A 23,539-nucleotide genomic window follows, 5' to 3' on the forward strand; every position below is an offset into this window, starting at 1 on the left:
TTCTTAAAACTAGCACCACTCCAGCTACATTTTACACCTCTCAGCTACTACATTCGCATCAAAATATCATCTGACAGTACCCTTCTGCCTATCCCCGTAACTACTAACCACACACATCTCTAAGCTTACTGTTCACAGCTCTTATAGAAAAAAAAAAAATCCATGTCAGCGTGAATTTAGTATGCCTTTTTCCCATCCACACACATTTCCTTTAGTTGGTTAACTCAGCTATAAAAACCCTGAATTCACATTCAGTACCATTAAACTGCTTTAAGTAATTCCCTTCCAATGGGAAATTTATTTAAATTTAGGGCACAAAGGACTATCCGTTCAACTTGAATAATGTATAAGAAAAGGTTGGCAAGTTGTTAACATTTGTCATGTGAACCACAGTGACACTACATTGGAAGAAAGAATTTCATACAAATCTTTGTGGGGAAAAAAAACCACAACAAAACATAACATATCTTAATAAATATTTCAAAACAGAATAGTAAATCCAGCATAAGAACTCATGGAATTAGCTTTATATCAAACTACCCTTAAACCATCAAATACATTAATAACCAGACACTGAAATGAATCTGTAAAATGCGTAGAGTCTGAAAATATGTGATAAAACATTAAACAATTTTTCTTACTGTGATGAGGAAGTAACACTTTTGTCCTATACTACTGCATTTTTGTCCTAGTTCTAATATACTGATGGCCATAGTTTCCAAAAACGGACTCCTAAGGACTTTGGAAGAAGAGAGGAAAGAAGAGAACAAAATCCCCACCAGTTCTGACACATTTGCTTACAAAGAGAAACAAATCCAAAAACTGGTGTATAAAGCTACAGCAGCTGCAAAATGAGTTCCCATGCAGACTTGAAGACCCAGACTGAAAAGCTACACATCATTTAACCTAACTTTGTGCAGTTGCATGAAAAATACGATCAGAGTTTCCTTTATATCAAACAAGAATTTGCTAAATCAGTAATGTTACTCCAAGCATTCCTAGAACCTAGTGTTTAAACACGTGTTCACTGAAAGAAACTTTGAAGAAGTTCTCAAATTATTTAGTAAATTTTTCACGTTTTAAAAATGTTCTTTGAAAACAACAGATGAAGGTGAATATTCATACAGCTTAATGTGATATAACATGCCACAAGAAGATGCAACAGGTTAATTAAATACTTTTTGATTTCTACAACTCATTAGTCTCTCTCATTTCACTTGACTGTGAAAGTGCTTTAAAGCTAACACCAGTCAGATAGAAAGGTAAACAATTTTTAAAGTGTTAATTCTTTTCCTATGAAGTGGGGCAATATCAGGGCAAGACAGCAAGGTCTTTCCACCGTTTCTCTAGTTCTTTCTCCATTGTTCATTCCATCTCCTTTAAGTATTTTTCCAAGCTCTCTGAACTAGTCTTTGGTTCCTCTATAAATGCATATTTACATATTTCTAGCATGCTTTGCTGGAAAGTTACACACCTTTCACCCACTAGTATTGTTGATACCTTTTTCATGTATACTAGAAAACAAACAAATTAAAATATTGAATTTTTATAAGCTCTCATTGTAGATTTCCTTTTAAGTCACATCAAATTACAACAGTAATTTTAATCAGCATTACTGTGATAGCCAAAAGTGATGCTGGCAAAATTTCTATTCTATACTTTTGTCTTGGACATTTTTTCAGCTTCAGGCAATGCTGCAGGGATATAGTAGGGAATCTGTATCTCTACCACACTTGTACTTGTCATTTTTCCATCTCTGAATAAAACCTTCATGCTTCTTATCTATCTTGTTCATGATTTCTGATATTCTCATCAGTTTCACTGAGTGGACCAATGCATATTATTCAATCACTTGATTGAAGAAAAAGTCAAACACTGCTTCTTAAAAATACTTATGACTCATGACACTCTTCCTTCAACACAGATTTACAAAATATAACCTTAATAAAATTCTTCTTTATATTATATCTACACTTTGGTAGTAAAATTAAAAGTAATACTGAAGCAATACATTTCAGCAATTCCATAGACAATCTTAAAAAATGTGAATGGGCATAAGGAAGCAAGAAAAAAATTTTCAGTACAGTTTATCCTTAAGGCCCTATGATACCCATGGAAAATGTCAAGAGAAAGATTTGTCTCTTAACAAAAACTAGAAAAGTATTTTCTATTTTTACTGAAGCAGAAAATGAATTTATAGGTTGAAAAAGTCATACTTTCTACTGTGGATTTTTGTGAAACAATAGCTTTTATTGGAGCCATACACCAAGTAGTGTCATCATTTGTTTTAATGCAACAAAAATTTTAAGTACTATCAAAGCTTGTAGACATAAGAGATTTCTGAAGGCAATGTCCACCATGGGATTTATTTTTAAAAGGTATTTTACTTGTTCTAAGGGCAATATCTATTTTTGTTACTATCAAATACTTGGAAAATGCAGGTTTAGTTCCTCCCCAGGTAAGAGCAGATTCAATTGTTTTGGAGCCTTCTGATTCACAAGGTAAACAACAAGAAGCAGTATTTCCCTCATACCTCTAAATAACAAAAAAAATACTATGTCAAACCCCTGCTTTCCTTTCCTTTTTGTTTAACATAATCTCTGGCATCAAAGAACCCCAACTGCCTGTGTTCATCTGATTAGATTAAACCTCAACAAGAATTCGCTCACCACTAAAAAAGCATTATTTACAATATCTGAAATTAAGTTAATCAGTAAGATTTAAACTGAGAAAGCCATCAGTAAGTTTTGGACACAGTTGGCTTTTCCTGCAATCACTTGCCAGCTGACCACCACGGAGCTCTATTTTCCTTTGTGTGTACACTAGGGACTCACCTTTCAAATCTAATTTAATTTAAAAAGTAAATCTTTAAGAGTCCTACCAGTAGTCTTACATTTCAATGACAAAACATACTCTGCTGGAAGATGTTCTTTACTATTCTTTAATGGCAACATAATCAACTACAAGACTTCAGGAAGAAGTATCACCCATAACAGTTATCCCAGAATTAGTACTAGGGTTCTTGTCACTTACCATTGAAGTGGATTCGTTTGATCCTGAGAAGGGTTGGTGATTTTCTTTCACAGCAGAGACTTCACCAGCTTACCCAGGTTTGGGTTTTGATAAGGTGCTAGAAGATGGGCAACCTAGCCTTGCCCTGTGGCTCTCTCTCCAAGCTGGATATTCTAGGTCTAGAAGTCGAATGGGAGCAGAAAAGACAACACATTCCCCTTCAATAAACAGGTGAAGCGGGGCCTGGTACTCGAACATACGTGTTTTAGATAGAGCCTTCTTAAGGAATGATTCTTTTCCCCTTAATTGGCATGCATTCTCTGAAGGCTTCAAGAATGAAAGAGAGCCTTACAAATATTTCAGACTCAAAGAATTTTCTTTAGTCTATACCTAAAAACCTTTGTACCTCAATCATCATGACACTTTCAGATGTTTCCAAGAAAGAACTTCTCCTTTGCTTTTACTGGCAAACATACATCATATCAAGTAAATCAAGGCAGCACTTTATCTTTCAGAATGCACAACTCCACCTCCATTTAGAGGAAAACTGTTTTTATAGATTGGTGGGATATGGATACAGATACAAGTAATTACTGAAATTATTTGAAACAGATATCAGAGAACTCTTCTTCTGATGAACAGTTCCAGAGCCCAAAACTGAGATAAGACCAGCTATCAGATTTAGACAGCCCTCCCTTTAGGCTGAGAGAGAGTCTCAAATCCTTCTGGACATGCTAATTTTACATACTGTTGGGTCTCTGGTGAAGTACCTTACCTGAATCATAGAAAAGTAAACTTTTAATAGTACTTACTATCAGAAATCAAAAAAGCAAGTTAAACTGAATCACACAGCACTGGAACATCCCCCCATACAAATGGCATCAAAGCAACATCCCATCTTGTTTTATTAGGCAAGAACCCACCTAAATCATCATGACCCAGCTCCACGCAAAAGTCAGATGCAAAACCAATGGCCTATTACTACAATCAAAGGAACAAAGTTACGAAGTTACAAAGTGTTTATTTATGATCCATGCTGAAGATTTCCAAGTACCTACCCATAAGTTTAAAGTAATGGCTTTTGTTTCAAAAGCAGAATGCTTAGAACATTCAGAACAGACTGCAGAACTTAATAAACTAAAGAAAGAATGTAGGGAAGTGGCAAAGCAAAGCTTCACTGAATTTCCCATTTACGTGACTCCATTATTGCCAGGAATACACATCATGGTCTCTGTGCTCCTTATGTCCCCTGTGTACCTTGTTAGAGGCTGCTGGTCAAGTGGAAGTTACTTTTCACACACACATTTACGGAGACAATTAACTGCATTCATACCAGTCTGCCATGTAATCTACTTTCCAACAGTGAGGACTCCTGCTTGGAATACACCAGTGGCCAGAAGCAGACAGGTATCACACACCTCTTCCCTGGGTGGTATTTCAGTCAAATACTAAGCTGACCAAAGTAGTAAAGTTCAGACGCTTCAGTCCTGTAACTTTGGGTAAGAATTACTTATAAATGAACAAAAAAGTTACTAAAAAAAGGAGCAAAACCAGACTAACTGAGTTGGAGAACATTACTTTGAGATCAGCTTAAAATCCAAGATATGACAGTAAAAAAAAAAATACAAAAGAACCCTACCACAGAAAAAAACCACACACATCATCTTCATTAACTACATGAAAATACAGAATAATTACAAAGAAAACAGACAGAATCATCTATGCAGACAACTTGGAAATTCCCCCCAAAACATAAAAATCCAACCAGGAAACCATTACTGTATCAGCAGCACTGCAGCTATTACAGGCAGATTTGTACCAGAAAGCACTTTCACAAAAGTGTAATTTTTGTTATGTTGGTGAGGAGAGCTGTATTTACTCGGAATATACACAACACTGACACTTGCTTACATAATGTTTAACAGTTTTGTTCTATTTGTCTCAAGTTCTTGCATATTTAAAGCATAACCAATCCCCCCCAGTTCTCTGCTATTAATTTACTAAACTATCCTAATCAAATTTTGTTTCAATAATGACAAAACTTCACTGCTGTCTCAGTTTCCTTTAATTTCTATACATAAACCTATCACCTGATTGGAAAGACATTCCAATCAAAACCAGCTTTTCTTTGTCTTATACAGACACCTACAGTAATACACAAGTACAGGTATGTGCAGGAATTCACTAGCTAGCAGGTACATGTAACTTAACACAGCCATTAATGCAGTATTATTAGTGATCACAAATGACGGTATTTCACACACTTTTTTAAAACACGTAAATTGCATCATAATGCTGCTCACTGAATCCATTTTTATTTATTCCAGCTTGTTTTAAGATTAACCTCAGCAAACATAAATGCTTGTATTAAGACAATAGTAATGAAAAGATATGCATATTCTCCTACATGATTTTATTTATTTTACTAGGCTAACACAATAATAAAATAATCTAGCCAGTATCAGAATTACAAAATTGACTTCAGACACAGGTAGTACTAGGATGATACTCTTCTGTTACTTAGGAGCATGAAGAGAAAGGCTTGTGGTCAGACACGAGCTCCTGAAGTTTGGGGTATGGGAAAAAGTGGATTGAGCTCCACACAACATAACCAAGAACTTGACAGCTATAAAGCAAATTACATAGGTAGAAGTATAGCAAGAATTTTCTTTGCTGCAGACAGGGGAAGAAAGATGCAGAGTGTGCAATTTTTAGGCTACTCCTACAATTCAAAAGCTTTTCTGCATTTCCAGAAGTTACCTTATAATCACTGTTGGAGAATTTATTGCCTGCAAGGAAGTAAGTCTATGAAGAACAGCCCTAGCCAGAACTTTGCTTTCCCCTCCACAGATGGAGAGACACCCAATACTCTTACAGGCCAACTTAAAATAATAAAAAATTGTTGAGTAGGTAGAAGCAGTCAGGTTCAAAGCCCTGGAACCAAGAGTTATATCCAGAAGTAAAAATGAGTAGTACTATGAGCATAGATGATTACTCTAAAGTCCATGTCGTTGGGAAGTAAAAATGAAGGCAATCAGAAAAAATTACTCATGTCCAGATCAACAGGGGTAGATTAGAAAAATCTAATTACAGTTAATACTGTACAGAGAGATAATGTAAAATTACATAATAAAAACTGACTTAATGAGTAAAAATTGCTCGATACATGCAAGGACACCCACGTCATGTCACTCTCCTAAATGCACATAAGCACACATACACACATGTGCCCATGTATACATACACATCGTCAAAGTGCAGGACTGTGCTGAGCACTGCACAGAAGAAATACTCCCATACTTCCAAAAAGTGCTTTCTTAAGCCTCAACTTACCTCATGAAGTAGATCCACAAACTGGAAGTTTTAGGTTTTGGTTGTGTGATGCCATTCTTCTCACCTCCCTAAGCTCATAAGCAATGACTCGCTGAGTTTAAAACCAAAATAGTTATTGCAAAGCAAGCTAGACAAATTAGATACTTACTTATCAAAGCTATCACTGTATTTTATGAAGCTCTCCAACTTTTCCTTGGCATATTCTACCACATCTGAATGAAGCTCTATTCCATGATTTATCCCAAAAGGTCCTGTAAATAAAAACAGCATGGTGTGTTTTTGTGATGTTTCTTTTCTAAGCACAGCAAACTGCACGGAACAGCATTATAGTGTGAAAACATTAAAAACACATAAAACAGAAGTCTCCAAACACTGCTAGACGAAGTTATTTTTTTGCATCTGCACCAGTGCCTAAAGGGGCAGGTCAAAGGCCAAAGGTTCAATAAAAGAATAAGGATAGACCTACAACAAAAAATTACAGAGCAAATTTTCTTTGAAAGCATGCAGAAAGTAAGTTCACTACAATGAAGTCAGTCTGAGCAAACTCTTTTCAAAACATTACTAAACTGGAATATAGCAAAGAAAAATTATAATTTAGTCTGTATTTTGATATTTAGATTTTGAAGCTTTCTTATGGCAAACTTTTCATCTTTTGACAATTTAGAGATTGGGGATTATATACCTTCAGCTACATATGCTCTTCTATTTTGCAGGTTGCAAAATAAAAAATTTGTTCCTAATTTAGTTATATATAATAATTAATTTCCACCTAGAACAGTGAAATTGCCCACACATTATATTCACTCATCACAATCCCATCACAACTGCATTGCCTTCCTGTGATCAAATCCAAGTATAATTTCAAGTCAAACTGTGTGCCAAAAGTTAATGCTATATTTCAGGAACAAGAAATCATGAGACAGTATTATGAGGATTATCCACATCAGGAAGGACTCTGAATCAGACAGTCACATTTGCTGTAAGGATTCTAAATTTAACACGTACTCATAGCCCAGGGTCTTTAGTCACTGGAGCATAGAATTGGAAGAGGGAGAGGGCAGGGGAAGAGGGAAAGTAAACATCAATAAGATTGGACAAAACTTTTATTTATATCCTCTACTGCATTCTAAATCTTTCCTAAATGTTTAGTTCCATGATGTTACTCCAGTGAAACAGAATTCAATTTGTCTTTTCTAGGACACAGATTAACAAAACAGACCTAGGGTTATTAATAGAGGTTTTGCTTTACTGCAACAAAAATATAGCATATTATATACCATTAACCTGATCAATAACTGCACTCTTAACATAGCTTAGAGCATTTTCTGCTGGGTGAAATAAAAGCAAAACTGGGTTACCACTGGCAGTGCTTGAAAGATCTCATGGATTGCAGGCAAGAGATAGCTATCACCAAGGCATGCTCTTAGAACCTGTGAAAACGTTCACCTCCTGCTGACACGCATTTTTACCGTAAATTCATTTTATTATTGGTTATTTTAAGAAAAGTATTGTCATAGGCAATCCCTTTCTAGCTGTTTAATATTCTCTTGTACCATGATAGGCTATCATGTTTCTATCAGCTTTACAGCATACAGCAGCATTCAAGGTGTCTTCTTTACCTAAAAATTAATCACAATTTCTTTAAACTCATAATCTAAAGTAAATCAAAAATGCATAAAACATCATCTGTCCAAAAATTCACATGTACATTCCTTCAAGCACCTAACTTTGAAGACAACTAAAACATCCTGCAAGTGTCAGTTGCTCCAACAACCTGAAATTAAAACTATGAATGCAGAACATTACCGCATCATCATACACCCCAGTATCCATAATTTAAATGGAAAGATGAGAAACGTTCTCTTTTTGCACTGGGAAAGTCATGGCTGGACATGTAAGCAGAGTCAGCTATTCTAAAAATGTGAAACCAACTTCTCTACTCTCCGAAACCAACTGGCCCCCTTCAGCATAATGAGATAGGAATTCCACCACTTAGTCTGAACTTCGTTTACATTTTAACAGCATCAGCAACAGTTAACTTAATCTCTTCGGATTAGTGTGTGGTCTTTTTAGTATGTTGCTATACTTAGAAGTGATCACCAGCTTCAGATTGTTTGATAATTTAACCTAGTCATTTTGACACTGCCAATGTGCCAGAAGGATTACTCACGACTTTGTCAAATTGAAAGATACCCAACTGCTGTCAAAACCCACATGGTTCTGCTCCTCACTGCACTGTGCACTGAAATTGGTTCGGGAAAAAAAGGTGAGCTTCTAAAAATGAATATGGTTTATTTGTCAGAAAATGACATCTGTTTATTTTTCTTTGTTAAAACAACTGTTCCCCGTTTCAAAAAACACTGAAGTAGAATTATTATATGTAACTAATTTTATCAGAAGGCATATAGTAAAAAAATAAAGGCACATAAATTTTATTTATACCTTCTACACCTCAGCGTAGAACTCAACACTTTACAACACTAAGACTTTGGTGACAGGGTACAGCACTCCAAAACATGGAAAGTCTACTTCTGCAAGTAGCTGGGCAGTTGCTTCTCCAGGCTGCTGAGCCCTGCTAGGAACTATCAGCACCTGAGATGCTGTCTTGGGAATGTCTGCAGGGTAACTGTGCTCCTCAGGGGCGGTCAGCCAACCTCACCCTCACCAGAAGAAGAGTCTTGTTTAATTCCCTCAACTCTGAATATACTATTCTGACAGATAGGAATTGTGTTTCATATGGAGAGGTCAAGCCCAGGATCATTCAACAGCCATTTGAAATTGGTTAAGTACAGAGATACAAATATACAGAATCAAGTGCAAAAAATATAAATTTCTTTTCTTCTTTTTAAACATGGAAGTTAGGAAAGAATAATGAAGTAACAAAGCTTTCTACAAGACAGAAATAAACGTGTACCATTAGTCACTACCCTGTATAAACATTTTAGAGAAAAAAATACTGCAATATTAACTAATTATTTTAATACTGAATTTAAAATATTAAAATCCAATTTAAAGTATCGACTCTTGATTAGAAACACGCCCAGAGAAAAGCAATAGTTTAAAAGAGTAGATAGCCATACCTTATTTTTACCTGTGAATCACCATAATTCCTGCTTCCATAAAACAGTGGAATCTCTTTTATGTATTAGTATTAAGTAGAACAAAAGATACTGCAGATACCAACAAATGATGTTTGTTATACACTATTAGCCATAATTTCTTCCTTCCAATAAATCAAATTGATGACAGAAAGCAACTAAATTAATTGAAAATGAGCAAACCGACTCCTGACACCTTAGTTTTGTATATAATTAAATGTAAGCAAAATCCATATATTACCTGTCAGCAAGATTTCTGCAACCAAAGAAAAACTGCATGTAATATGGTCAAGAAAACTGTATCTACAAAGAATACACATAAAAATACCTACAGCTGTTTTATGTAATAAAATAATTTGTAAAATAATTAGTTGTTGGTGCATGTGCTCTGTAATCCAAATGTTGGGCATGAGGAGATTTAATGCATTTTTCTCTCCAGGTGTTAAAATTTAATTTAGGAAACAATATTTAGTTCCATCTTTTTTCCTATAGGAAATGTATTTGAAAACAAGAAAAAACACAGTGCTAGTGTGTTAAAATTATTTTGAAAACCTACAGACCTGATTAAAAAAATCTCAACAGTCTACATCCCAAAATTTTCTCACTAAAAAACTGATTAAATGTATTTTAAAATAACTGTTTGCATACTGACACAGATTTATTTTTCAGTTAATTCTCTCCAAGATAAATTAGCCTTTACAATTTAGATTTGCCTTTCCGTAAACTGAAGATCAAAACAGTAACATATAGTGAAGGTACAATAAAGAATGCAAACATACATGAAAATTTTAGTCTTCAAAAATTGTTCCACTCTGCCTTTCCCTTTTAAACAAAAATAATGTTTGTTTCCTTTCAAATGAGAATTTTAGGCTACAGAATACAGGAAGAATTGCCTTTTCCAAAACACCCATGAAATGTCACCAAACTACAGCACCAGTGAACTGCTTGTAGACAACAAACAATATTTTAACAACACATCTCAAAGAGCCAGCCTTACATATGGTACTGTCATTGTTAAAGAAGTAGAAGTAAGGTTTTACAGGGCTTTTGTAATCTCATAAAATATGCAAACACACTATATTTGAATAAAAATGTTCAAGTTACCTAATATTAATAATTACCTAATATTAATCCCACCATTGTACTCAAGTATCCGGTTCCACTACCCAGATTTAGAAAAGACAATCCGGGCTGAAGTTTCAGTGCTTCCATGACTTCAGAATAAATGCAAGGTGCTGACAAGTGTATATTTCCATGCTTCCAGGCCAAGTCTTTGTAAGCATTGTCCCTGTATCCTTCCAGATAATAATCACCACGATCAATCGCTCTGAAGGCTTGCTCCACACTCTCTGTGCGAATGTACTGAGCTTCCTTCAAGTTATCGATTAAGTCATCATTGTCTTCTCCAGCACTCACAGCTCCTCCCATGCTGAACTTCCCTGGTAATTCAGTTAGTTTGCAAAATACATTAGGAGGAGTTTTCTCAACACTGTATGTATGTAATGGAGTCTCAGCTGCTTTTTCAGAAGGACATCACAAGTGAATCCTGCAAAACAGATATATTTACAGAACTTGAGTTTCAATAGACAAAGAAATTGACAACTATTAGCAGGTAATGAAATATTGATAGTACTGGATAACTTTACGAAGCAGAACTAAGAGTCAGGACAGCTAGTATTCAATCAAAATTCTGCTCCTCAGATTTTAACTCAGAGCTGAGAAACATCAGCTTAATATGTCAACATGGGCAGTCTACAGTATGCAAACCCTTACACTGTGTTACTTGCTAGACACTGCAAACACTACAGTGCTAAGAACTCATCATCCTTGTTATATATTTGAGGGGGCATGGATGGACAGCAACTGCCCTTCGGTGAGCTCCAGTCCCACCCTGAGAACTAAGTGTCCAACAGCAGCTGGAGCTTGTACCAACTTAGATCACTTTGAAAGAAAATAGGTTTCCATGCTCTAAGATCACCCCACGGGGGGAAAACAAAGCCCAGTAAGGGATGATGCTCAGGAAATGCTTTTCAGATGTTCACTTTTTAGCTGAAATAGAATACTAATGCAGATACAATGGCACATTGCTCTCTTCTGGAATCAAAACAGTAAAGCCCAAAAAAGTGTCAGAGTGCCTCCTAATGCCTGCCATATTCAGTAGAGGAATAAAAGTACCTAGAATCTTTAACAGCTTGCCAGCTCGTAAGTGTAATTCTACACAGAACACTGCAATAACACTTCAAAATAATTCCTTCAGATCTGTATTTTATCTGCAGTTATTTCATTATGAATTACCAAACTCAAAATCCAGATGTTAACATTTTTCATGTTTCATGAATTACCAGTAAAACGGCAACAGAAGACTAGGAGACAGGAAAACAGGAAGTTTAATGCACCACTTCTAGGCAAATAAAGTACACAGTGAGTATCAGAATAATGTTGACAACACACTGAAGTTTTAGTTGTTGCTCAGTAGTGTTTAGCTTAAGCAAAGACTTTTCCATTTCCTACGCTCTGAAGTGAGCAGGTACACAAAAAGTCAGGAGGGAGCATGGCCAAGGACAGCTGACCTGACATGACCAATGGGATATTCCATAGCACAGGGTGTCAAGGCCAGTATATAAACTAGAGGGAGTTTACTGGGGATGGGGATGGAATGTTCAAGGCTGTTAAAGCTCTGGTAAATCAGAGATGAAATGATGACTGCTTGCCATTCAGCTGTGTGTTTCCCTCTAAAGCAAAACCAATTCCCACTGACATGCAGGAATTGAAAGATGTAAAAAGTCACCACGTGCAATTATCGAGTAACAAAACCTTCGATTAAAGTAGAAAAACCAGACTTCTGAACACCTCATGTGTATCCAACTGCACAGGAATACTTCTTTCTACTTGTGAAAAAACTACAGGACAACTTATACAGAAAATATGAAACCTGAGACATTTTAAGTATAGATTATAAAAATATTCCAGCCCTCCTTGTTTGTCTGAAGTTGCACCACACCTGAAGGTTCAATGAAGCAAATTATGATACTTAAGTTAAACAATCTACAGAGACTAAAACAATAGTTTCTGCCCTCTTTCATACTAGGAAGTTCACTGTTATCTTGACATATGTTTGGTAATAAATTTAACTAAAACATCAATGGTAAGAACTGAGGTTCCTAAAGACTAAATTCAGCTGCTTCATTTGAGAAATGGGAATGCTGCTTTCAGCTCTTCCTGCAGGGTGCATCCACCACCTCGCACCAGCAGATGGAGAACTCGGCTAGCCATCAGCAGTGCGCCAGCAAACGTGCAGAGCCCGCGGATGGGAAAACATAAAGCTTTAACATTTCCATCAACAAGTGTCTTCACTCCTTTCACATAACACTTATTCCCTGTAAATAACATTTTTCTAACTTTCAACAATCACAACACTGAAACAGATTTTAGCTATTTGGCAATTTTGTGTTCTTGGCATTATATGATGGCTCAAGTTGTTGCAGTATCACGAGACCTTTTACTGATGACACCAACGAAGAGTCTCACCTTCAGTAATGGTTATCACACAAAATCTCAAAGGCAAGAACAGAAAAGGTGTGGTCAACACTGTAACATTGAGGGAAGTAGGGGAGAAGAGAAATGGAGTCTCCTCTCAAGACTGAGACACAGCAAAATAGCATGGCTATTTGGCAGTGCAGTTGAAGGCTACATCTCATTCTACATACACTGCCCTTGTCTTAAGAAGGTGACATTAGGTAGGTGATGTTTGCTTTTTAGGTATCTTGTTTTGGTTTACTTCCATTAGTCATCTACAGTGCTCTACTCTGCACTCTACAGCTACAGGTAGGCAAAAATGCTGCTCAAATGGAAAAATATCTTTGTTCAAAACCAAAAAATGCCCTAGGAAGTGAAAGAAATAGATCTTTTCATGAGAAGTGGCCTCTTGTGCTGCAGAGAAATACTTTTTGATCGCTCACTTTCCTCCAATGCTTTTATGTTCACAAACTTTTGCTCATGAAGTAAAACTACTACTAGCAGAGATGATAGATACTTTAAACACACGAAAGAAAACATCTCAGAAGACGTTTTAGCAGAGGTGGAGAAAAAAGGCAAGTTAGTCAAATCTTCTGTGTGACAGTTGACCCAGGACCAAGATAAAAACAGCAGAGCATACTATGATCAAACTTTCTACACAGCTGAATACTCACCAAAAACATCCTGTGAAGCTCCCTGATACCAAGACTGAAACACATGCAGTTCACAAAGAGCATAAGCAGCATTCTGATACTATCACACCAAGAGGTAGAGCAACTTCACAAGAAAGATGATGGTTTATCACGTTAACAAAATGCAGCTATTAGGAATATTAGCCAATACATATAGCAACATTATATATATATATATATATATATATAGCTATTTGCTTAGGAATCTCTGGAATACAGAAGCCAACAAAAATTGTAGTGTAGGAGTTAAAATTCCAATATAGTCTTTATAAAAAAAGTTAATTCACTTAGTAAAACCAAATGCAATTAACACAATCTTCATTTCTTATTCTGCACTACTCACAGATTTATTTATTTATTTATTTTCCTAAGTTGGAACCCTGTCTTGAAGTTTCTTATATTCATGATAAAAAAATGAAATGGAAACACACTTTCCGATTTCCATAACTATCTACAAAAATGTGTAATACCACCTCTGAACTGTTTCTGACCTAACTTGTAACCAGTTTTAGTGAAATACCTTAAATAATTTCTGTGTGGTTTTTTGATAGTTTTCTTTTTTTTCTCCTTAATACTGCCACATTAATGGAACACATATTTTTTGGCTATGTGGCTAAGAAGCAATGACAATTTAAGTGCATTTTAATTCTTCACTATTTTATAAGATTTGTAGAACTCTTGGTTGAGAAGTTAGTAACAAGGTACAAGGTTAACCAAGTATTTTTGCCAGCTTTTAAAAGGACACAAGTTTTGCATGTTTCAGAATTTCTGTAAATGTATTTGCACCTCAAGTTATTTTCCTGGGCCACTAAGGACTTGCACACTCTCTTAAATACAGTCTAAATAAAGTGTTAACAAGATTTTCAGTGAATTTGCCAGACAAAACCTCACTGACATTGCTACATCCATACAATGCCAAGTATCTTAAAATTTAGTATCTTGCAATACTGACATGACCTGACTCCACACAGATTACTCAGAAATACAAATGAATTGAGCCAACTACCTTGATCCCTAACTTTGTTTCAAAGAATGGAAAATAGAAACTAGAATAATACATAGAATCAGCCATATCTGAAGTCTCCTCACAGCTATTTTCATTAACACATCAGCTTGGAGAAACATGACAATGAATCAGGAGTGTGATACATTACTTTAAACTCACACATAGAATACAACCTTGCTTGGTGAATCCTCCCTCTTTCCTAGGAGAGGAAGAAGTCACTGAGCTGCACATTAATATCAGGATTCAGCTGTTCAGTTTCCCCAAAAAGGAATATTCTGTGATTGGCAATAGAAGGGAAATAACCATGAATACACACACAGGCCTGAAACACTTCAGCAAATTTGAGAGTTTCAGTATACTCATGGCAAAGATCAGCAACATCGTTCTGATCAGCAGAGATTTTAAGTTCCCCAGGCTACAAATCAGATATCAGACTTTCTGATACTCCTTTCTGTCCAGACTCAATACATGACATCCCTGCATCTGTTATGAACTCAAGATCATGTTTTGCCTGTTGTCATCCCATCCAATGACTTCTTCAACCACAGGACTCTATTTTCAGTTTAGCTTTCTTTCTTCTCCCAAGTATCATAATAACGACTCACACAAGGGAATTCAACCCTAAACCACAAAGCTGAGCTTAAGATTTCAGCAGAAGCTTTCAAACAAACAGTATGATTGATTAAGATCTGAAAGGAAAAGAATAATTCTAATATTACTGTCACCCGGCAAAGCCTGGAGAAAACCAAAATATGAAGTATGTGCTGGCACTAACTAAAAGTAGTAGGTGACTACAAAATTAAGAAAAAAAAGGGGGACATAGAGGTATTTTGGAATGAAGACTTCATAAATATTTTTTTAAATTTTTACACCTAAACCTTGCTGCTAAACCGATACTAAAGACAGCAAAAAGTGTAAGTGCTTTGGAAACCCAACTACTACAACTACCTTCTCTTTAATGGCTACTTGTTTTGTCACTCCAAGCAGCTATGAAAGAAGAAAACATGTTGTTTTTAGGATATATGATGCTACTTGGTGCATTAAGGAAAACTGTCAACAACACTGCACATTTTTGAAGTCTATACTCTAGATTAATCTTACGTAAAAGCATTCACTCCTAAACTGCTGTTCAGTGGATCACTTCAAGAAGCTCATCAAGTTAAAGAGACACAAATACAAAACCAAGCAGAGGCAGCTCCCCAGTGCAGTGTACTCCACAGAGCATACTTTGAGGTTCTTTGCAATATGGCAATGGAACAAAAAATAGACCACAGGATTAGCGTTAAGTCAAATGAATGTAAACAGCTACAACTACTGACTTAACCTGAATTGCATTGACCTACTTGGGCAGAAAATGTTTGTCAAGTCTGATGTAAGCTTAAGCCCTGATCTTCCTGTTTGAGCTTTCAACAGCTGTTTATACAAGATTCCAGGTATGTGCCTGCTCTCACTGTTCCTCCACCTCTAGTCACCTGAACACACTGAACAGCAGACATGGTACTGCATTTCTCTCAGAGGAGGTACTGAAACTTACGGAACTCCACAAACGTATGAGCAGTAACAAGCATATAAGCACATGATCAAATGAATTTAACCTTGGTAGCTATGCAAGGGCATAATTTTGGACTAACTTGCTGAATAGCTACTCAACTTTTTTTCTTTCTTTTTTTTTTTTTAATATTTTGAGTAAAAAAATAATAAAACAACACAGAATTTTGTTAGCTGCTTTTTTTGTTTGTTTGTTTGATTTTCTCTTTTCTTTGAGCTAGGAGACATTCCTTTCATGGTCTACACTGTCTCTTGTACTTAATTTGCTCTTTTCATCTGAAATGCTACCTACCCTCTGCACACCACGCTAAGGACTGAATCCTGAAAGGAACACTTTCCTATACATAGTTTTTATGCCAGACCTGTTCTCAGGTATGCTGATAAAAGCTTGAAAATTCATTACCTTTTATTACAAAGTAAAGCAAACAATCCTACATACTTCTTGGACTAAAATTTTAATGTGCAGATTAACCCCACATCCTGAGTTAGCTCTCCTTATTACTTAAAATCTGGACAATCAAATCATTTTAACAAAGCTAAGCCCCTCAGGCTTCAGGAGCAGTTTCTTCTTCAAACACAGACTCATTAATTGCTATAGACAAACTGTTGATTCCCTCTCAACAGGCTGTACGTATACCTTGATGACTGAACGAACACTAGCTCTTGCCCTAATTCAGAATACCATCAACTGCAAATTTCAAAATAATTAATATTGCTTTGCTATCCACAACAGTCCAAAACATTTCCTGTTGCTTAGCTGTAAGACAATGCACAAAATGCTCTCATCTCTGGGGAGCCTAAGATGACTCAGTGACCTTCCAAAGCTCCATTAAAGAGCTCCTAAGCAAAGGATATCAGTTTAACCCAATATCTAACATGCAGACTATTCCCTATCCTTCCCCTATTACCAGTGTCCGTGACAGAACCTGGCAGTCCTCCTCTAGCACATTTTGTAAAGGTCTCAGCTCCTGAGAGGTGTGCCTACAGCTCTGTCTATTCCCAGGCCACAACTATTTTTAGTTTGCCCAGTATAAACTAGCCAAAAAGCTTTTATCAGACTGGTTGGGAGAAAGGGGAAAGATGAAAAGCTTCTCTCAAGGGCCTAACAAACCCATAGAAACAGGAGGTACCAGGTAACAGCAGTTTGTTCACTGTCTAAAATATCAGGACTTCAGGACAGATATGAATTGATGATGTTTAATACATACAGATGTCTGATACTCACTGAGCCTGTCTCATGCACCTGTTTTGCACATCAGAAACTGCTGTCTGTGCACATATTTCACAAATTAGTGAGCTACAGAATGATCAGGCTGCAAAACTCATTGCCACAGCTTTGTACAAGCTACAGCTACAGCTGTAGAACGACTGCTAGAGCCTTCTAGAAGGATATTTAATGGAGAGTATTTATTTTGAGCAGGTTCACATAAGCCATAACAGGCAAATGTTAAGAATCAGGAGAGCTGTAGAGCGATGTGTAAAAAGAACTGGTTCTCATGTATCTAATTCTGTTTAGACTGATAAGGAAAAAGGCATAAAAGTGACACACTTTCTGCAAATTTTAATATTGTGATAGTTTTCCATCTAAGATAACTTGATAAATACATATATATATATATATAAAACAAGTGAAATAGTCAACATTTTTAAAACTAAACTTGTGTCTCTTCATGAAAGAAGATGGTTAATAATTTAGCTTGGGTGACCAGAATATAAAAATTATGCCACTTTACTTGGAGTAACCTTAAGAGAGTAACCAAGAACAACTGTGGGATGGGGAGGGAGAATGCTCTTTTACAATGAAATACAAAACTGATTTTGTACAATAACTGAGACATATTTTCCTAACATTTTAACATAAAAGTTACAGTTCTTAAGCATATCAAGTCACACTTCATATAACTTTGACTAGGCAAAATGTGCCTCATGACAAAACTTTCACTATTTCAGCCAGTACTAAAGTTCAAAAACTAACTGCACATAAACATTTAAAGTTATTTAAATAACTCACTTCTAGCAGCAACAGAACAACATACGCCTGTTGCCTTTAGCAAAAGAAAATAGAAATGAGGTCAAGTGTAAAAATAGAAGATAGTTGCATTCCAGACACTTGAAACCTCATCTTAGAGCTATGCATTTACTTCAGTCTCTACAAAAAAACAAAACAAAAAAAACCCCAAAAAAACCAAAACCAGGCCAAATTAAAATCAAAAAATATCAATCAACTTTACCAATCTCCAAGTACACTGAAATTTTTTTGTTTCTAATCTTCAGAAGTGTATCTAAAAGCTTCAAAATAGCACACAATAATCACAGCATATGATAACATATTATGAGATGCTAAATGAATAAAATTAAAGGAAAAAAAAAATCCCAATTCTTCTTTGCTTGACTCTTAAAACCGTACAATGCAATACAACATTATGTTTTGAGAAGTTATTTTATTACTTAGTCCTGTAATTCTCAAGAAGAAAGAATGAGAAAAACCTACTCCTGCTTCCTGCTCCTCTTCCTCAGAACCATGAAACAAAATTCTTTCACTGATGCAACCTTCCAGAAGCATCACACTGGATTCACCATTTTTTTCAAAGGTAATTTGTTTACTAACATTTGCATACTAGCTAGTTTTATCTTGTCAAAGAAAGCAATGGATATCTACCCCACTTTCTTCTTTTTAATCCCCAAATCCTAAATATCCAAAAACTTTAGACTTTAAGGATCCGTACCATAATTTGTCTCAGTATCCATATATATCATAAATCCATGAACAGCACAGCCTGAAAGGATGTGACTTTGTCCATAAATCTCTACTACTTAAGATTTTCAATGCTTACTTTATATAAAACAGAGATTAACTTTCCTTTCATGGTTCTAATCAAAAGAGATGATTTATCAAAACTTTTAAAACATTTGAATCAAGCACCAACTAAATATATTAAAATTCTACCAAAAAGTCTACTGTCATCAAAGAAAAAAAAATCAGCACTTTACAATGTAAAAGGTCACTGCATTAATACTGCTATCAAAGTCTGTTTCACAAAGTTTTATGTAAATACTTATATTATTCTCCCTACTTTGAGGTAATGTTTCAAAGTATTACTTTTGTAACAGTATCATTTTAGTTTACATCTCTGTGGCCAGTCAGTACCTTCAACCTTAAATTTTCCACAGTGCTTGCAAATGATTAAACAGGTTATTTGCCTGCACATATCAAAGTTGACCTTGCTGGGTTATGTGATAGAAAGCTGTTCTGCACACAAAGGAGCAGGAGTGCACTTACAAGTGGGGGAAACACTTTAATACCATGAACTTGGCTAGGATCAGCTCCCTCCACACTCCCACCACCACTGTGCCTCTCCAAGGCATTTCTCAGATCCGAAGGTGTGACTCTTATGGAGTTACTAAAGTTGCCATTGAGTGCAGGGGAAAGGGACATCCCCTGTGAGGGGATGCCTGGGGGAGAAACCAGAGGCAGGGAAAGGGAAAAATCACAGTGACTAGGAGAGAAACAAGCCTGGGAAAGTCAGGGCTATGGCAACAAGTGGGACAGGTCACCTGTGAGCAGGCTGCAGGTCAGTATGTGTGTCCAGCTGTGCCTTGCCTATCCTGCTGGACTGTTAAATCTCCTTTTGCAGCTCTTTCTTGGGCCTCTGTCTGGTGCCCATGTGCATCTACAAGACATGGATACAAGTCACAAGGGCTGGTGGGTCTGTGGCACCAGTAAAGCAGGGCGTGAGCTTCTGCAGGTCTGGGTGTAGTCACATGGAGTACCAAACTGGACTGGCCAGCAAACTGGCAGAGTGGCCTTGGAAATGGGATGGGACACATTGGCTGAGTGAGGCAGCTGAGTGAGCTGGCTGCTGGAGAAACAAAGAGGGGTGAGCTGCTGGAGAACCTGTGGTGTTTGGGATTGGCAGCTGAGTATGTGTGTAAGAGGCAATGGGGCATAAACAGACCGGAGAGCTCCAGGGTAGAATGAGTGCCTAAACCCAGTAACTGGAAAGATTCATAATACATAGACAAGTGTTTGCAGACCAGCCAGTTCAGCTTGGCCATCCAGAAAGAGTAGAAGGATGAGGCCACTGGTGGTGTTTGTGCTTGCATTAATGCCATCTCTGCATTAGTGTTGGTGTGGTGGCAAATTATATACGTACATGTTGAATACATGTGTTTGTTTGCTACTGAGAATACGTGCTCAGCCTCACAACTCACTGGACCTGAGGACATGGACACCTAAACTAAAAACAAGAAATACTTGAATAAAACTCTTTATAGGCCTTCTTTAAAAACACAAACCAAAATACAGAAGCACATTTAAAACTTGAAAATGTTTCTGAATTATTGGTTTTCTTTGTCTTCAGGTATGACTCAAGTACTACTGTAAATGCGGCTCCAAACTTATTGTTTACTTAAAGTACCAACAATGTAATGTTCCAGATGTCATCTGGAAGGGATTTGGAGCATTTGTGAAAGCTTGGAGCATTCCAAGATATTCATGCAAATACTTCAGCAAGAAATGGAAGTTGAGAACCTTTTATCATTGCCTGTATAGCAGCTGTGCACTTGCACAGCTCAAGAGAATCATAATTCCCACAATCTTACTGTATCAGGTTTTTGCTGTCATACAAAGCACATGGTTTTCACCTGACAGAAGTGCAGTTTACAGATACAACACAAGAGGCTGCTACACTCACACAACCTGATGTAGTTATACCATGGACAACTACAGTTTATCCAGAGCATGCCAGAAGGGAGAAGTCAAATTTTACACTGACTTTTTCTGACAACTGAATTACTTCAGAAAACATCACAGAATCTCAGGAAACTTGGCAGTAATGAGTCTTAGTCATGATGAATGCATAATTAACTGAAGCAAATAATGAGAGACTAAGGCCTATGGGATTTTATAATACTGCAGATGTCAGCTCAGCAGAACTCAAAGAAACTCGGTGGCTCGACTTTTCTATGTCCTTCCAATTTCATGGACCTTCTGACTGCAATAACGCCAAATTTAGAGTTTCTTGAAGGCAAAACACAGCAAAGCTTAACAAACTGGACTACACTGAATGGAACGAAAACCACAGTTCATTCTCAAAAGGGTAAAGGAAACAGTTTTGCAAATAAAGAGCAGGATCACATGCCCAGCAGAAGAAGAGCCAGCAAAACCCCACGCACCTGAATACAACAGGAACTATAAGAGTATGAAAGAACTTCATCAGTCTCAGGCAAAAATTTTCAAATGAAAATCAAATCCTGTAATGGCAAACTGATGTACCAGTACAAATACAGCATCCCTGATTACTCAAAGTTATTAGTACTACAGAAATATTAACCATTTGTCAAAATTCAGCATCTCCTTTAGCAACTGCTTTGGAGCTCAGTCTTTCAGCAATGCCAACTTGCATTCATTTCAGTCATGCCTAAAAGTAAAAACTTTTCTGAAAATATGATTAAGAAGATAATGGCTCCCACAATCATGTCTTTTTTTACTTCGATACACAGACCATGATATAACAGCACAGTCATCCTAACTGGGTTGAGTAGTATTACTTTCCTTTTTCTTTTATATGTCAAGAAAACCATATGCAAATTCTCAAGTATCTGCTAGAAACACTTGCTATAGAAATAAAAGAAAAATCTCAGAATAGTAATCACTTCTCATTTTCTGCCAACCACATGGTCTTAATTCCTCTTTCAATGTTAAAACAACTACTTATAGGAATCAAGCCTTTCCTTTGGGACAGGGATGCCACAGCACATCAGTTGCTGACTGTGATTCATTATTAGCTGGTTATTACTATAAACAATTCCAATTACTATCACTTCACTTCCAAAAACCACACATTGATACAGTAATCTCCTTTCGGAGAGCCAGATTTGTCTTTTTTAAAATATGAAAAAATAATAGGACATGTCACCTCTGAGCTGATCTCTTTGAAATCTAGTTCCCTTTCACTCCTAAAGACAACTCAAAACAAATTCTGTTTGTTTTGCTTGTAGGATGGTATCAATACACACTTTTAATAGTTACATTCCTTTTGTGTCTACAATATTACTGCATACTGCCTTTCACTAGTATTTTAGAACAACTCTGATTTGACTCTAACTCTTACCACTAAATCTAAAATGACACTTGTAGACATCAGCTGGAAAAAAAAAAAAAATCTTCCCAGTGACAGATGCCTCCTGGAGGAACATTATCCAGTATTACAAAGTTGTCACTATTCATCCTGAAAATAGTTTTCAAGATTGCTTAATTTGCCATTAGAAATATGCACCTATCACTAAAGACTTTAACAAGACAATTGTTAAAAAAAGGAAGAAATAATTATGATTACTGACAGATTTAGTAAGACTTATCTATTTAGAAATCATGCAAAGAAAAGTTTTTGTATTAAAACAGCAAGCTTGTGGTACTTGAGTGCTCAAACACAGACCTCCAGTGCTATTTAAGGTGCTCATGCTAACTATTGGCTACTTGGCCGGTGCTACAGCAACAATTAGTGCTAAATAAAACAGAAAATTCTTCTGCCCACATCCTGTCTTTGCTTCTCTGCAAGTAAGAGCAGCTCTTCTGACTTTCTGTGTGACTTAAGACTGCTTTGAAAATTGAGACTGGAAAAGCAACCAGATAAAAGGCATTATTGGCCAAAAGAGAAACAGAAGAGCAAACCTGAGACACTGACTTTTAACCAGTCTCTCATCACCAGGTTCTAAAAAACATTCAGAACAGAGATCCTGTTTACAGTGTCTCCAATGCCACAGAACTGGTTGGTTGTCCACATGTTCTTTGTGTATGTGTGTCTCTAAACGCCATCTCCAGTAAAGCAGGAATGTCATCAGCCAAGATAAGAGCTCTCTTCTCTAACTGCTTAGCTACCTCTACTTCAGATTTATCCTGTCTGCCATCTTTTTTTCTTTTTAATACTTCAAATAATGTATACCTTCAGTAAATCCTCTCATATCTAACAGCTCCATGATGACAACTCTGATGCCCTGCAGCATCTCCATATAAATGTCTTTCACTCGGGATTAAAAACATCTCATGTCTCTATCAAACCACTTGATGTAAGCCTGTTACCTTTTAAACCTGATTTTAAGGTTTTGTTGTCAAATTCTGAACTGTTTCCTCAAACAAGTTTTTCAATGTTCATTCCAATTGTACTCTTTTACACCCTAGAAATGCAGAAAACCCAACTTTGTTTTTCAAACACGTATGTACAAGTTTTTTTTGTATGCTGAGCAAATACTACCTTGAGAAAATCAAGTGAAACTAAATACCTGAGAGGCATTCCAAACCTCACCTGTTATGTCACCGTAACAACACTCACAGT

The 23,539-nt window shown here is 36.4% G+C and overlaps 1 protein-coding gene across 6 annotated transcripts in view; it reads right to left on the reverse strand.

The window, feature by feature from the left end:
• PCMTD1 (protein-L-isoaspartate (D-aspartate) O-methyltransferase domain containing 1) overlaps window positions 1-23,539 on the reverse strand; it is a 41,369-nt gene that overhangs the window by 12,414 nt on the left and 5,416 nt on the right. For 3 of the 6 annotated variants that reach the window (XM_058833760.1, XM_058833761.1, XM_058833762.1), the window contains exons 2-3: window positions 10,565-10,989; window positions 6,494-6,596 (exon numbers count right to left, since the gene is read on the reverse strand). In XM_058833760.1, coding sequence (XP_058689743.1) covers window positions 6,494-6,596; window positions 10,565-10,871 — 410 coding nt within the window. In that variant the 5' untranslated portion in view covers window positions 10,872-10,989. Of the gene's footprint in view, window positions 1-3,033; window positions 3,173-6,493; window positions 6,597-10,564; window positions 10,990-23,539 lie in introns of those variants that run through there. The other 3 variants (XM_058833764.1, XM_058833763.1, XM_058833765.1) reach the window with 2 other exon arrangements.

This window comes from Poecile atricapillus, chromosome 2 (genome assembly GCF_030490865.1).
Source record: "Poecile atricapillus isolate bPoeAtr1 chromosome 2, bPoeAtr1.hap1, whole genome shotgun sequence".
In the NCBI taxonomy this organism is placed as follows: domain Eukaryota; kingdom Metazoa; phylum Chordata; class Aves; order Passeriformes; family Paridae; genus Poecile; species Poecile atricapillus.